This window comes from Pan troglodytes, chromosome 15 (genome assembly GCF_028858775.2).
Source record: "Pan troglodytes isolate AG18354 chromosome 15, NHGRI_mPanTro3-v2.0_pri, whole genome shotgun sequence".
Lineage (NCBI taxonomy): Eukaryota > Metazoa > Chordata > Mammalia > Primates > Hominidae > Pan > Pan troglodytes.
In genome coordinates, this window is record NC_072413.2 from 33499577 (window position 1) to 33516577 (window position 17001).

At 42.2% G+C, this 17001-nt stretch overlaps 2 protein-coding genes across 14 annotated transcripts in view; both read left to right on the plus strand.

Moving 5' to 3' along the window:
• PRORP (protein only RNase P catalytic subunit) overlaps positions 1-7507 on the plus strand; it is a 160823-nt gene extending 153316 nt beyond the window's left edge. For all 12 annotated transcript variants that reach the window (XM_009427681.4, XM_009427680.3, XM_054666489.2 and 9 more), the window contains 3 exons: positions 137-285; positions 3828-4023; positions 6877-7507. In XM_009427681.4, coding sequence (XP_009425956.1) covers positions 137-285; positions 3828-4023; positions 6877-7008 — 477 coding nt within the window. In that variant the 3' untranslated portion in view covers positions 7009-7507. The remainder of the gene's footprint in view (positions 1-136; positions 286-3827; positions 4024-6876) is intronic.
• Positions 7508-11995: 4488 nt separating this feature from the next.
• The window catches only part of PSMA6 (proteasome 20S subunit alpha 6), a 39092-nt gene continuing 34086 nt past the window's right edge, over positions 11996-17001 (plus strand). Inside the window, exon 1 of one of the 2 annotated variants that reach the window (XM_016925745.3) lies at positions 11996-12156. In XM_016925745.3, the coding sequence (XP_016781234.1) occupies positions 12138-12156 (19 nt within the window). In that variant the 5' untranslated portion in view covers positions 11996-12137. The remainder of the gene's footprint in view (positions 12157-17001) is intronic. The other variant, XM_063792676.1, reaches the window with a different exon arrangement.

Consider the following 17001-nt stretch of genomic DNA (forward strand, 5'->3'; position numbering starts at 1 on the left):
AAATTATTGTGGATTGTTTTCTTACCCCCTACCAGAAAAGAGTGCTTCACCATTGAGGTGGCCTGCTGGAAAAATCACTCCACTAATTTGAGAGTCTTCCCTTGAACTTTTGTGGTTCTGGCTTTGTGTTTTTTAGCTCTTAAATGTCGTCTCTCAACTAGCCAAACAGAATCTGCGACTGCTGGTCCTAGGCCGGAAGCACATGCTAAGACGGAGTTCCCAGTGGAGTCGGGATGAGATGGAAGAGGTGCAAAAGCAAGCCAGCTGTTTTTTTGCTGATGACATGTAAGTGTTGGAGGTAACAGGTGAATTATACTGTGCTGCGGACATCTATCTGCTTGTTAGTTACCTACTTTAAACCTATCTTTTAAATGCATGTGTATATGTATACTCACCCTCATTAAAAAAAAAAAAAAAGATTTGAGACAACTTACAAAACTACGGTTTCTTCTAAAAAAGAAAAACACTACAGTTTCTATGGCAGGATAAACTTAAACAGATGAGGAAATCAGGATAAAGGAGAAGTGGAGGGAAGTTAAGTCAGGAGTGAGATTAGTACACTGAATACATGCCATAAGATCCTAAGTAGATCATTTAGCAAATACTTGACAAACAGGAGCACCTTCTATGTTCTTGGAGAAAGAGCAGTGAAAAAGACAAAGTCCCTGCCCTCTTAGAATTTACAATAAACAGATAAACAAACAGGTAATGTCATTCCAGGCAGTGATTAGTACTATGGGGACAATAAAGCAAGGTAGATAGAAAGAATTTAGGTAAGGAATAGGTCAGAGGGTTGTGAATGGGGTGGTCAGGAACAGCCTTTCTGAGGGGGCAGATTCGATGAGGAGTGAGTTATTTGAGAAATGGGGAGAGGTGGTGGGAAGAACATCCCAAATAATATGAAATATTTAAAAAGCCCCGATGCAGGCCGGGCTCATGCCTGTAATCCCAACACTTTGGGAGGCCGAGGCGGGCAGATCACGAGGTCAAGAGATCGAGACCATCCTGGCTAACGGTGAAACCTCATCTCTACTAAAAATACAAAAAATTAACCTGGTGGCGGTTAATTTGGTGGCGGGTGCCTGTAGTCCCAGATACTGAGGAGGCTGAGGCAGGAGAATGGCGTGAACCCGGGAGGCGGAGCTTGCAGTGAGCCGAGATCGCACCACTGCACTCCAGCCTGGGCAACAGTGCGAGGCTCCATCTCAAAAAAAAAAGGAGCCCAAAGGAGCCCTGAGGCAGGCATAAGCTTGGCGTGTGTTTGAGGAAAGCAAGATGGCCAGTTGAGCTATAATAGCAAGAGGGAAAGTAATAAGCTCTGAGATTAGAGAGAAGGCAGAAACCGCAATACAGAGGACCTTGCAGATCCTGGTAGACAAGCAAGAGGCCTAGATTTTCTTCTAAATGTAGGGAGAAAATTGCTGTTGAGCTGCAGCTTCCCAGGAAGCCAAAGGAACCATGGTAAACATGGTCAGTAACAAAACCTACAGTAAGCCAGCCACAGTGGCTCATGTCTATAATCCCAGCACTTTGGGAAGCCAAGGCAGGCAGATCACTCAAGATCAGGAGTTTGAGACCAGCCTGGCCAACATAGTGAACCCCATCTCTACTAAAAATACGATTAGCCAGATGTGGTGGCACATGCCTTGTAGTCCCAGGTACTCGGGAGGCTGAGGCAGCAGAATCACTTGAACCTGGAAAGCCGAGGTTGCAGTGAGCCAAGATCGTGCCACTGCACTCCAGCCTGGGTTACGGAATGACACTGTCTCAAAAAAAAAAAAAACAAAAAAAAAACCCACAAACCTACAGTAGCCATAAAGTAAGAAGAAAATAGCTAATTAGGAGGAGTACAGATCCGCAACAGCACATATGAACTCAATGCACTGTTGTGCATTGAGGTTTTCATATTGTTTGTGCTAACAAAAGTTTATTTCCAACTTTGCTTAATGAGTGTATATGCCTCAGCCCCAAATCTAGGTTTCATAGTCTGAATGTGATAACTTCAAGATTTGTCAGTATTCTCCAAATCATTTATTTTATTGAGACGGAGTCTCGCTGTGTCACCCAGGCTGGAGTACAGTGGCACAATCTTTGTTCATGGCAACCTCCACCTCCCGGGTTCAAGCGATTCTCCTGCCTCAGCCTCCCAAGTAGTTGGGATTACAGGCACCCTCCACCATGCCCAACTAATTTTTGTATTTTTAGTGGAGATGGGGTTTCACCATGTTGGCCAGGCTGGTCTCGAACTCCTGACCTCATGATCCACCCACCTCAGCCTCCCAAAGTGCTAGGATTACAGGCATGAGCCACCTCGCCTGGCCCCCAAATCGTTTATTATTTAAAAAGTACAGTAGCTCTCAAGGCATAAAGCAAGGGAGAAGCAAACCTCTCATCCAGTTCCCAAACCACATCCCTTCTTTTTTTAGCTGGAAGATGGTGCTTCCATTTCTCCAAGAGCAGAAGACCTAATGGCAACATTGGGTAGACAGTAAGATTGTAGGCTTGGGAATTAGTTTACCCAGGTTGAGATCATGGCCCTGCCACTCCCTGTCTTGGAAAGGTTTTTCCTTTCTCTCTGTCTTCCTTATCTCTTGTGTAACTTTTATGGGGTTGTTTTAAGGATTAAATAAGATAATATGTGTAAATAACTCATGTAAAACTCTTGGCATAGCACCAAGTACATGGAAAACATATATGTTAGTTGCTGTCATGATCATTATTATTTTCCTTATATGGAAAAATTAGATAAATTTGAAGTGTTATGACTAAGAAGCCTGTTGGAAAGTGGTCTCACTGCTTGGTTTGGGGTCTGTATTTATTGCATCAGCTGAAATTCCAAACTCAGTTGTAACGATCAATTCACTGACCTTCTCTGTCACTTTGGATTTGAATATTTAAGTGTTTAACATTAAATCTGTTTTCCACTAATGTGCCAAAGAAGCTTTTCAAACATACACTAGAGAGAATAATATAGTGAATAGTGAGTCCTCATGTAACTGTCACCCGGCTCCAACAATTACCATCATTTTGCTAATTTTGTTCCATAAACCGAATACATTTTTTCTTTTTCTTTTTTTTCTGGAGAGTTATAAGGCAAATTTCGTCATTTTATCATTTCACTTGAAATACTTCAGGATAAAGAAAACTTTAAATGGTTCTATTTAGGGTCATTTGAATCAAGGCGTAGGACATCACAAGTTGCAGTCTGAATCTCCTAAAGCAAGGTCGTTACTGCCATTTTTACAGCACATTTATTAAAATAATAAGTGCTAAGGTTGATGGTCTGTTGGAGGCTTTGAGTCACTGGCTCTTACCAAAGAAGATGTTTTGGGGTGCTGATCCAGGTGACTGTCTAGAAGCTGCTCTGAAATACCAGTTCAGCTTTAGGGGCAGCCAGTTATTTGGTGGCTTGCAAGAAAGTCTCATCCTGCCCTAGTAGTATTTTGGGTGTTTCTTGAATTTGGGTGAAGAGAGAGGGAAAAGGTGTGCTCTGTGATAGATAAGGCAAATAGGAAAAATGCCCAAAGAGAAGCAACTTTTAAGTGTGAAGAGAGCATTGTTAGAATTCATCGTTCTAGTGGAAGAGTCCAGTGAGCTGTGAGAATCCCAGGCATTAGCATTCCGTTCCCCTCAGCTTTCCATCTGTGTTCTAGATAGTATTGCTTACCAGCTAAGGACTTTGAGGTGGTTCTTAAGTATTACTAGCATCATGTTGGTCAAGAAATCAGAGGCACCTCCAAGGAAAGTAAGCAAAAAGTACGGTGAAAAACACTGTCCTCTGCCTCTTCAGCTGTGCTTGATTGTGTCCTTTCTTATGCCTGGTTCAGCTCGGAGGATGATCCATTCCTTCTGTATGCCACACTGCACTCCGGGAATCACTGCAGGTTTATCACAAGAGACCTGATGCGGGACCACAAGGCCTGTCTGCCTGATGCCAAGACCCAACGCCTGTTTTTTAAGTGGCAGCAGGGACATCAGCTGGCAATTGTAAATAGGTTTCCAGGATCAAAACTAACCTTTCAGGTAATGGTACCTGTTCTTTATGTGATATTAACAGAGTCAAGTATACAGTAAGAATGTGGCATAGAAAAAGAGTGTCACAACTAATTGAAGGTTGCAAATGCTTTATTTTTCTCAGTTTTAGGTTAGTATTTGGAACTAGCCAGGTCCTAGAAAGAGTCTGCTAGAGTTTTCATAGGCCAACCTCAAATTAATTAAAACACTTAGGGGCCAGGCGCAGTGGCTCACACCTGTAATCCCAGCACTTTGGGAGGCCGAGGTGGGCAAATCATGAGGTCAGGAGATCGAGACCATCCTGGCTAACACGGTGAAACCCCGTCTCTACTAAAAGTACAAAAAAAAAAAATTAGCCAGGCGTGGTGGCGGGTGCTTGTAATCCCAGCTACTTGGGAGGCTGAGGCAGGAGAATGTCATGAACCCTGGAGACAGAGCTTGCAGTGAGCCGAGATCACGCCACTGCACTCCAGCCTGGGCGACAGAGCAAGACTCCGTCTCAAAAACAAAAAACAACATTTAGGATATACCAGTTTTGACTTCAATTAATTATGTCATAAATTATGACTTCTTTTTTTTTTTTTTTTTTTTTTTTTTTTTTTTTTTTGAGACGGAATCTCACTCTGTCGCCCAGGCTGGAGTGCAGTGGTGCAATCTCAGCTCGCTACAGCCTCCGCCTCCCAGGTTCAAACGATTCTCCTGCCTCAGCCTCCCAAGTAGCTAGGACTACGGGCACATGCCACCACGCCGAGCTAATTTTTGTATTTTTAGTAGAGGTGGGGTTTCACCATGTTGGTCAGGCTGGTCTTGAACTCCTGAGCTCATAATCCACCCACCTCAGCCTCCCAAAGTGCTGGGATAACAGGCGTGAGCCACCATACCCGGCCATAAATTATAACTTGTTACATGTGTTTTTTATTTTTGTTTATTTGCAATAGCTCAAATTCTTTATTTCTTATAGTTTGTTATACTTCTGCTAAGTAATTTGTTTTCCCTGTTTAATTCATTTCTATGACAGTCTCAATTGAATTCTCCTTTGATTCTAGTTAAGATATCTATAATATAAGGACACATCTTGTGTGAAAGCAAAGGGAGAGAATCCAAAGTGAGTTATTACAGAAAAGTACACTGGCCCGTGGTATAATAAATAAGGTTCAATTATCAAAAAATATTGGCCGGGCGTGATGGCTCACGCCTGTAATCTCAACACTTTGGGAGGCCAAGGCGGGTGGATCACTTGAGGGCAGGAGTTGAAGACCAGCCTAGCCAACATAGCGAAAACCTCATCTCTACTAAAAATACAAAAATTAGCCAGGCGTGGTGGCGTGTGCCTATAATCCCAGCCACATGGGAGGCAAAGGTACAAGAATCGCTTGAACCTGGGAGGCAAAGGTTTCAGTGAGCCAAGATTGTGCCACTGCTATCCAGCCTGGGTGACAGAGCGAGACTCCGTCTCAAAAAAAACAAAAAAAAACAACAACAAAAAAACAGAGATGTTGGTCAAAGGAGAAAAAATTTCAGTTAGATAAGAGGAATACGTTCCATGATGACTGTAGTTAATAATAACAATGTGTTGTATCATTGAAAATTGCTAAGAGTAGATTTTAAATGTTCTCACCACAAAAATTGTAAGTATATAAGGTAATGCTCATGTTAATGAGCTCAATTTAGCTATTCTACAATGTATGCATATTTCAAAAACATGCTATACATGATAAATATGTATAATTGTTATTCGTCAATTTAAAAATAAGTAAGAAAGGCTGGGTGCAGTGGCTCACTTGTGTAATCCCAGCACTTTGGGAGGCCGAAGCAGGAGGATTGCCTTAGCCTAGGAGTTTAAGACTAGCCTGGGCAACATGGTAAGACCATGTCTCTATAAAAGTACGTAAATAAGAATATCCAAAACAATAAATTTATAGTAAATGTGGTATTAAATGATACCATAGTGATTCAAGATATAGTTGAAGAACTATTAATTCTTAAGTATAATAAAGGTATAAAGGTATTGAGCTTACATTTATAAAATAAGACCTTATTTCTTAGAGATACATACTGAAGTATTACAGAAGAAATTACATATCTGAGATGGGAGGGCAGCGTATGGATGAAATAAGACTAGAGATGAATTGATAATGGCTGAAGCTAGGTGATGAGTACATGAGAGTTCATTATAGCATTTCTCTACTTTTGTTTACATTTGTCCCTTGGTATCCATGAGGAATTGGTTTCAGGACCTCTCACAGATACTAAGATCCTCAAATGCTCAAGTCCCTTATATAAAATGGCATAGTATTTGCATATAACCTACACACATCCTCCTGTGTACTTTGAATCATCTAGATTATTTATAATACCTAATACAATGTAAATGCTATATAAATAGTTGTTTCTGTATCTTTTAGGGAATAATGCCAAGAAGAAAAAAAGTCTGTACATGTTCAGAACACAGTTTTTTGTTGTTGTTGTTTTGTTTTGTTTCGTTTTGTTTTCAAATATTTTCAATCCGTGGTTGTTTGCCAGGGATACAGAACCTGCAGTTATGGAAGGCTGACTGGATTTGAAATTTTTCACTCTCACACACAAAACTGTTAGAGCCAACAAAAGAACGTCTGTATTACATAAATGTAATGCTTCTACAGAGAGTCTTTAGACTTAAAAATGAGACCCCTCAAAAAAAGGAACTCCTAATATTAGGGCTCATCTTCACAGAGTTTGCTGCTGTTTGAAAATCCATTATTAAGTGAGATAATCCATTATCAATACTCTTCTGGAGCAAACTTGAGAAGTGTCAGAAAGAGAAATGGCCAAGTAGCCCTTTAGTGTTGTTCTCAATGTTTTGTTCTCTTTTTAATTCAACAGCGTATTCTCAGCTATGACACAGTGGTGCAAACAACTGGAGACTCGTGGCACATACCATATGATGAAGACCTGGTAGAAAGATGTTCCTATGAAGTACCAACCAAATGGCTTTGCCTCCACCAAAAGACATAGAGATTCTTACCTCTATGCTAAGTTTGTGTTTGGGTACCCTCTAGGTTGGCATCAGAGGCTCTTGAGTTGGTGTTTGTTTAGGGCATTGCCTCTGTCCTGAAGATAAAAGGATTCTATTAACAGCATTGACATTGATTTTTTAATGAAATGAGATATATCTTTTCATAACCAGCTGCGTTTTTTTCCCCTAACATTTGTTTTTGGAGGCTTATCAAGAGTTGGAGAACTTAGTGTAGAGCAAAACCTGCATTTCTCCTACTGGGCCAGCTATTCCACTTAGCTTGGGTGACAAATAGTGCTTTTGGTATCCATTTTTTGCTACTTCTGACCTTGCCTTCCAGGCCTACCAATAGCAGAATCAATCCATCTGTCCCTGAGATACTCATGTTGTTTCAAATGCCTTCTCCCATTTCTGGCATAGTCTCATTCTCTGTATCTTATGCCCTATCCACATGGAATCATTTATCGTCCTCTGTAATAAACTGGCCAAGATACTAAAGGCTTACTATTCATAGCAGTTTTTAATTACTTATCATCCAATTATTTGGATTGGAGAAGAGGGGGTATTCACTCCTCTTTTTCTTATTTTTTTTGGAAATAGAGTCTCAACTTACTCTGTCACCAGGGCTGGAGTGCAGTGACGTGATCACAGTTCACTGCAGCCTCAAACTCCCAGGCTCAAGCAATCTTCCTACCTCAGCCCTCCTGAGTAATTGGGACTACAGGCATTTATCACCAGGCTTGGCTAATTTTTTTTTTTTTTTTTTTTTTGTAGAGATGGCTGTCTCACTCTGTTGACCAGACTGGTCTCCAACCCCTGGCCTCAGTCGATCCCCAGCAATTTGGGAGATTGAGGCGAGAGAATCACTTGAGTCTAGGAGTTCAAGACCAGCCTAGGCAACATAGTAAGATCTCATTTCTACAAAAAATTTAAAAATTAGCCAGGCATGGTAGTTTGCACACATAGTCCCAGCTACTTTGGGGGCTGAGGTAGGAGGATTGCTTGAGCCTCGGAGGTCAAGGCTGCAATGAGCCAACGTTGCACCACTGCACTCTAGCCTGGGTGACAGAGCGAGACCTTGTCTCAAAACAAAACAAAGTGCTGGAATTGCAGACTTGAGCCACAGTGCCCAGCCTCACTTCTCTAGACTATGATGGTTTTTTCTTCATTCTATAATCTCTTTTCCAAATTGGTTCAACATTTTGTGAACACCATTAATTTCATCATTCAGTATATGTGGGCTTTCTAAAATATGCCAATTTTTTTCCACTTAATCAAGTTTGACTTAATTTAACAAAGTGATTATATTTTAATAGTTACATTTCTGTTTTTTCCACTCACTAGCCAGCTTTACAGTTTATTAGCCCTTGATTTCAGCTGAAAATATTCATGTCTGCACCCCTTCATGATAGTTCTTTCTTTACGTATACATACTGTATTCAATATGCAAGAACAGGCAAAAACTACTCTATTGTGATAAAAATCAGAATAGTAATTGCCTGAGGAAAGGGATATGAGAGAACTTGAGAGAACTTTCTCGGGGTGATGGAAAGTTTCTTATATTGATTTGGGTAATAGTAACATAGCTATATGTATATATTAGTTAAAATTCCTCACACTAAACATTTTAAATTGATACATTTATGACAATATACCTCAAAGTAAGTTAGGGTAAGAAAAGATAATTACTTACATGAAATAAACAATGACCTCTTTTATATCAAACCATATACATGTGTATAATTAAGGTATGTATTATGCACAGAGAAACAATTTAGGAAAATCCAAGGAGGGGACGTTTTATCTTCTTACCTATTTACTGAATGCAACATTACTGCACACCAAGACAAAAGAGCTCTCCAGGAAAACATTGGATATATTGAGAGCATTAAAAGATACTGCGAAAGCTCTAATAAATTCAGTCTGCTTATTTTCCAAATTTCATAAACTACATACTTAGGAAACTGTGCTTTCAGTGAGCTAAACTTCTTTTTTTAAGTAACTATCATAGTTTTAAGAAAAACATTTTAAGAAGACAAAAAGTATTTATTAAGCCCATCTAAAAGGCTAATGCAAATTCCCAAAAAAGGAGCACATAGAGATAGAGGAGGAGGCCGAAGTGGTGGCTCATACCTGTTAATTCCAGCACTTTGGGAGGCCAAGACAGGAGGATCACTTTAGGCCCAGAGTTGGAGACCAACCTGGGCAACATAGCAAGACCCTGTCTCTTAAAAAAAAAAAAAAGACGGGAGAAGCTACAAGAAGAAAACTAGAACTTTAGAGCAGGAGTAAACCTTAGAGCATGTAAAGTCCATTTTGGAGATGAGGAACAGACCCAGGAAGATGACCTGGCTTCCCTGAATCCCACGGCTAGTTAGTGCGGACATTTCAGCCATAACCCAGCTCTTCTAATTCCCAAATACTCTTTCTTCTACTGGCACATAGAGATGGGGGAGGAGTCAGGGCATGGTGGCCCAAACCTACAGTTCCAGCACTTTGGGAGGCCAAATGGGAGAATTGCTTGAAGCCAGGAGTTGGAGACCAGCCTAGGCAACACAGGGAGACCCGTGTCGACAAAAAATTTAAAAATTAGCTGGGCATGGTAGCACATGCCTGTGGTCCCAGCTACTCAGAAGGCTGAGGTGGGAGGATCACTTGAGCCCCAGAGGTCAAGGCTACAGTGAGCTATGATCATGCTACTACACTCCAGCCTAGGTGACAGAGCGAGACCCTGTCTCAAAGGGAGGGAGGTAAGAATGAGAAGAAGGAACAGGGGCGTACCTCTTTTAAGGGCCCAAGTATCCTGAATGGCTCAGCAGTATAGAACATTGTGGTAGAGAAATTACATTTTAAAATACCTCTAATACCATTTAGAAACAAAACCCTAACTTCTGCTTGAGATAAACTGAAGTGCATCTGTCCCTTGTCCAGGAGTGGGGAACCATTGTAGGGTTGCTCAGCATAAGTCATACTGCCACAGTGACCTTGAGGAGTGCAGGGATTCCCTGAAGGAAGCAGCTGGTACCAGACACTTAGGCTGCCCATTTGTGTTCTGATCATTTGAGTGAAAAAAAGGTACCTGTCAAGCAAGCTCCTGGACACCACAAGAAGGAGGAATTATTTTAAAAGCTGTTCTTAAATTGTTAGTATCTTTAAAATCAGTTGTGAACAATGAAGGATTTGAAAGAGCATTGACTTTGCCACTTAAAAGTATTTCTAAAATACTTTGTGCTTCCCCCTTGCATTCTGAATTTATACACTTTTCCTCCTGCTGTTCTCAGACCCAGTGAAAAGAAAATCTCAAGGAAGAAGGCTGAGTTTATTCTCTCAGGGCTCTGTTGGGACTACCTCATCTGAGGTGGCTTATTCTTCATAGGAAATTAATTTTTCTTCTCAAGTCTGCACTTAAATATAATTACTGCTTCCTTGGTCCTCTAGCAGATTTCTCACTTTTATTTATTTTTTTTTTTGAGACAGAGTCTTGATCTTTTTTCATCTAGGCTGGAGTGCAATGGTTTGATCTCAGTTCACTGCAACCTCTGCCTCCTGGGTTCAAGCAATTCTCATGCCTCTGCCTCTCGGGCAGCTGGAATTACAGGCATGCGCCATGACGCCTGGCTAATTTTTGCATTTTTAGTAGAGACGGGTTTTCACCATGTTGCCCTGGTTGCTCTCAAACTCCTGACCTCAGGTGATCCACCCACCTCAGCCTCCCAAAGTGCTGGGATTACAGGTGTGAGTCACCCCGCACAGCCTGAAATGAGGCATCTCTATAGTCCAGCAGCCCTACAGGAGGCAGGAGGGGAGCAAGAATAAGAAAGGAAATTTGTAAAAGGCACTTAGGAGTGAGCAGAAAGGAAATAGGACCAGCTTTTACCTGCCCAGTCCTGGCCAGTGACAAGCAGTCTGCTTGAGTCTGTGCTAAATAAACAAAGGAAGTTCCATTTAGAGCTCTACAGAGAGGAAGCCATAGAAAATAACAGGATGAAAATACAAGAGACAGGAACACAGATGAATAAATGTAATAAAATTTGAGAAATAATCTTTACTTTTATCATCTCCATTTATGCTTTTTCATGATGTCCTGACGTTCCCTCTCCCCAAGTTTAGTTTTTTGTTTTTGTGGGTTTTTTGGCATTATTTGATCTGACGAGTGCTTCCAGAGGTTCTACTACATACACAACTTGCTTTTAACTGGTAATGGAAATAAACAGGAAGACAATTATCTAGTCACTGATGGCAGCTAAAAATTGTTTTGCTACCAGAGTGCCCTCAGAAGTATACTCTTATCTAATGGATCGAGTTATTATGATAACCGTGGTAATTTGTTATTATAAATAGCAGTAACATAGGAAGGTTTTGGTAACTTCTGACAAGAAATTTGATGTAGAGAGTTAATTTCGAGCACATTAAAATGACTATCCCACTCATCTCTTCAGTGCTATTTAAAAGCCAGCCCAAGAAGCAAATACTTGAGAAATCATTAGTAGGGGCTTTAATTTTGAATATGATAGACATTAATTCATTTTAATGAGACCAGGTCAGATTGCCTCATCACTCTCAGATGGACTAGAACATTATATAGATACCAAGTTCAGTTCACATCTAAATATTTAAAGTCTACTATTAAAAGAGGTTTCCTGGCCGGGTGCAGTGACTCATGCCTGTAATCCCAGCACTTTGGGAGGCCGAGGCGGGAGGATCACCTGAGGTCAAGAGATTGATTGAGACCATCCTGGCCAACATGGTGAAACCCCGTCTCTACTAAAAATACAAAAATTAGCTGGGCATGGTGGTGTGCGCCTGTAGTCCCAGCTACTCGGGAGGCTGAGGCAGGAGAATTGCTTGAACCCGGGAGGCAGAGGTTGCAGTGAGCCGAGATTGCACCACCGTACTCCAGCCTGATGACAGAGTGAGATTCCATCTCAAAAATAAATAAATAAATAAATAAGGTTTCTTGTGCTTTCTATGACTGCATCAGAACAGAGAATGTCAGTATCCAATAGGATGCCAATGGAATTCCCTGACAATTCCATCCATGCGGCTCTGCTGGAGCAGGGTACTGTCCTAGGCTAGGAGAATGGGATGGAGCCTCCACCTCATGAAGTAGCTTCCTTTGGAGGTGGCTATGGCAGGTCTTCGGAGAGGTAAGTCCCTCACTGAGACTTGTTGCTTGAGATGTACTATATTACTGATTCTTTGAAAATAAATCATTCTTATATTTTATTCCTCTTTACAATGACCTTGCTCTAGAATCCAAAGTTGCTTTTTTTTCTATCCTGTGTTCCATGGCTGAGCAGTCTATTGCTATTAAGTTGTTGTACGTATATATTTTTCTATACATATATACTCATTTTTTGTTTTTCTATACATATATACTTATTCTCTAGGAACTCTTTTGTAACATGTTTTTTTCACCTGACAGAAAATGAAAAATTTTCCCTGTTCTTACAGTCACTTCTTCCTCATGTATTCTTTTGTGTGTGTGTATTTGAGATGGAGTTTCGCTCTTCTTGCCCAGGCTGGAGTGCAGTGGCACGATCTCGGCTCACTGCAACCTCTGCCTCCCTGGTTCAAGCAATTCTCCTGCTTCAGCCTCCTGAGTAGCTGGGATTACAGGCATGTGCCACTATGCCCGGCTAATTTTGTATTTTTAGTAGAGACAGGGTTTCTCCATGTTGGTCAGGCTAGTCTCGAACTCCAGACCTCAGGTGATCCGCCCACCTCGACCTCCCAAAGTGCTGGGATTACAGGCATGAGCCACTGCACTCGGCCTCATGTATTCTAATAATTAATAATGTAAATTCATAAAAAGGGGCAGCCAGCTTAAACTAGAGCATTGCTGGACACCATAAAATAGTACTTGCATAGCTGTATACTCACAAACTGCTACTCAAGGCTTGCTTTGTTCAGAAGGAAATCTGTGTTCACAGAAGCTGAACCCTGATAATAGCTGTTGGCTCAAATTAAGGGTCACGTCCTTTGGCACTTAGCGCTATTCTGGCAGGAGTGGTCAAATCCTTGATGTAATGGGTCTTTTCTAAGTCAGGCCCTCTGATCTCCAACTCCTAAAGAAATAAACTCTGGTCAGACCATGTTTTTGAAGAGAACGTCTAAGGAACAATTGCTGCTTTACACAGATAAAGAGCTTTTTACTGCTTAAAGCAAATCATGTAACTCTTTGTTCATCAACACACCAAGGGAAGTTTCTGTGAGGAAATCAGTATTGAATAGTTTGTACTTTATACATGTTATAAGAATGTACTTTTCGGGCCAGGCGTGGTGGCTCACGCCTGTAATCCCAGCACTTTGGGAGGCTGAGGCGGGCGGATCACGAGGTCAGGAGATCGAGACCATCCTGGCTAACACGGTGAAACCCCGTCTCTACTAAAAATACAAAAAAATTAGCCGGGCGTGGTGGCAGGTGCCTGTAATCCCAGCTACTCGGGAGGCTGAGGCAGGAGAATGGCGTGAACCAGGGAGGCGGAGCTTGCAGTGAGCCGAGATCGCGCCACTACACTCCAGCTCCAGCCTGGGCGACAGAGCAAGACTCCGTCTCAAAAAAAAAAAAAAGAATGTATTTTTCGGCCTGGTGCAATGGCTCATGCCTGTAATCCTAGCACTTTGGGAGGCCGAGGCAGGTGGATCACCTGAGGTCAGGAGTTCGAGACCAGGCTGGCCAACATGGCAAAACCCTGTCTCTACTAAAAATACAACAACAACAAAAATGTATTTTTCTTCCACTCCCATTGCCAGTATCACCAGAGATTCCAACTCCATCCACATTTTGGTCTCATTGTTTCTTTTTTTTTTTTTTTTTTTTTTCTTGAGATGGAGTCTCACTCTATCACCCAGGCTGGAGCTCAGTGGCGTCAATTTGGCTCACTGCAACCTCCACCTCCCGGATTCAAGCGATTCTCATGCCTCAGCCTCCCAAGTAGCTGGGATTACAGGCACGTGCCACCATGCCCACCTAATTTTTGTATGTTTAGTAGAGACAGGGTTTCGTCATGTTGGCCAAGCTGGTCTTAAACTCCTGACCTCAAGTGATCAGACCACCTTGGCCTCCCAAAGTGCTGGGATTACAGGCATGAGCCTCCACACCCAGCCTGGTCTCATTGTTTCTTAACTCTGGTCTCATGATTTGTTGTTGTTGTTTGTTTTCGAAATGGGGTCTCACTGTGTTGCCCAGGCTGGAGTGCAGTAGCTATTCACAGTGGTCATAGCTCACTGCAGCCTCAAACTCCTGGGCTCAAGCGATCCTCCTGCCTCAGCCTCCCAAGTAGCCGGGATTACAGGCATGCACCACCACACTTACCTGATTTTGTGACTTTTGGCTCCCTATGAGATGGCCAACCTTTTTGATTAGTTTCAGGATTTTAAACTTTCAAGTTCCTCATTTTGCCCACAACCTCCTTACCTGCCCCACTCCTTTAACCCAACCACCACTGGGTTAAACCACCATTGACCTGTTCTTAGACCTATCCCTTCCTCACCCAGGAAGCCTCTATTGCCCTTTCCCATCTGACTTTGCTTGCCTTTCTCCCTACCCTGCCTCTCAAAGCATTCATGGGAGGGATGGCTTCAATAGCAGTGCAAATTCTTTCATACTTTTTACCTCCTTTGGTCTCCATCTTTTCAGTTCTAAACCTTATTTTGAGTAGCCACAAACCATTCCACTTTCTCCACTCCTGTATACCATAGTATTGCTAGAAAAGTCATGAAATTCCCATTAATTTCCTGAAGGAGCTCTCCCAACCTTTGCAGTCTTAACTCTGCAAAGGTAAGTTGCAAGCAGCTAATCTCCTGGAGCCTTCATTTCCTTTTCTGTTAAGTGGGGAAGATGGGCCATCACAGTGCTTCTCAAACTTAATAGGCATAGAATCACCTGGGGATCCCACTCAAAATGCCAGTTCTGATTCAGGTCTGACATACCCCGTGATGCCAATGCTGCAGACTGTAATTTGAGAAGTAAGGGCCTCAGTGAGCTCCACAATTATATAAAAAATAGTAATAAAACAACACCTGTGAGTCCAAGTCCTGAGTCAGTCTCATCATTCTCACACTCAGCAGACTTAACTGGAAACTAAAAGCCATCTGTTATGAACCTCTTCATCAATGTTTGCCTTTTCCAATAATTTTCCTCTCCTGAATCTTTTCTCCCTTTTCTTCCCTAGGTTTCTTAAAAAAAAAATTTTTTTTAATTATAAAATAGAGACAGGATCAGGTTGGTCTTGAACTCTTTGCCTCTATCAGTCCTCCTGCCTTGGCCTCTCAAGGTGCCAGGATTACAGGCATCAGCCACTACTCCCGGCTCTAGGTTACTTTTTCTACCTACATCCATGCTGTTCCTTCTTGCTGAATTGGGATCTTGTTCTCAGTTAATCCCTTTCCTCCAGCTCTTTCCCATTTACTTACAAATACCTTTAGGCTCTGACTGGACAAAACTGTGCTTTCCCAGGGATAGTTTCATAGCAACATTCTCAAAAGAAGGCACCATCTCTGCCATCGGTTTCTTTCCAATTCCACATTTGCAGCTGACCAACTTCACCTGAGACACTCAAACTGAACCACTTTGAAAACAGCTTATTCATAATAGTGTAATTGACAATAATGAAATTGGAAGTAACTATTCAAAATAAGGGAAGAAGTAAATAACTGTAATTTAATTTTTTATTTTTTGAGACAGGGTCCTGCTGTCACCCAGGCTGATGTGCAGCAGAGTGATCATGACTCACTGCAGCCTTGACCTCCTGGACTCAAGCAATCCTCCTGCCTCAGCCTCCTGAGTAGCTGGTACTACTGGCGCACTCTACCACCCCCAGATAATTTTCTAACTTATTTGTAAATTAAAAAAATTTTTTTTTTTACAGACAGGGTCTCACTATGTTTCCCAGGCTGGTCCTGAACTCCTGGCCTCAAGCAATCCACTTATCTCGGCCTTCCAAAGCGCTGGGATTACAGGATGAGCCATTGCACCTAACCTAAACATAACTTTTAACGTTGCAATGATTAAAATGATACTTTGCACTTTGGGAGGTCAAGACAGGAGGATTTCTTGCGTCTAGGAGCTCAAGACCAGCCTGGGAAGCATGGTGAGATTCCCCCCATCTCTACAAAAAAGACAAAAATTAGCTGGGCACGGTGGCATGTGCCTGTCGTCTCAGCTACTCAGGAGGCTGAGGTAGGAGGATTGCTTGAGCCTGGGAGGCACAGGTTGCAGTGAGCCAAGATCGAGCCACTGCACTCCAGCCTGGGCAACAGAGTGAGACCCACACAGCCTGGGCAACAGAGTGAGACCCCACAGGGTCAGGCTGGAGTGCAAAGGAAAGATCTCAGCTCACTGCAACCTCTGCCTCCTGGGCTCAAGTGGTTCTCCTGCCTCAGCCTCCTGAGTAGCTGGGACTACAGGCGTGCACCACCACACCCAGCTAATTTTTTTGTATTTTTTAGTGGAGTCAAGGTTTCACCATGTTGGCCAGGCTGGTGTCAAACTCCTGACCTCAGGTGTTCACTCACCTTGGCCTCCCAAAGTGCTGGGATTACAGGCGTGAGCCACCGTGCCCCACCGATACTTTGTACATTGGCATAGAATCAATGAAAAAGCAGCTCCAAAATAGTATGTCTAGTAAGATCCCATTTTTTAAATGAAGGAAAGAAAATACTTGGCTGGTCAGGTGTGGTGGCTCACACCTGTAATCCTAACACTTCGGGAGGCTGAGGTGGGAGAATCTTTTGAGCCCAGGAGTACAAGACCAGCCTGGGCAACACAGGGAGACCCTATCTCTACAAAAAAAAAAAAAAAAAAAAAAAAAAGAGAGAGAGAGGAAGAGAAAAAATACTTGGAGGAAAATGTCTGGAAGGAATAACATTTCATTGATTCCACAATGTCAATAGGTATCTCTGGATGTTGGGTTGTGGATGATTTTTACTTCATCTTCTGCACAGTCTAAAATTTTTGCAATAGGTGTAATAGGATGTTAGACTAGAAC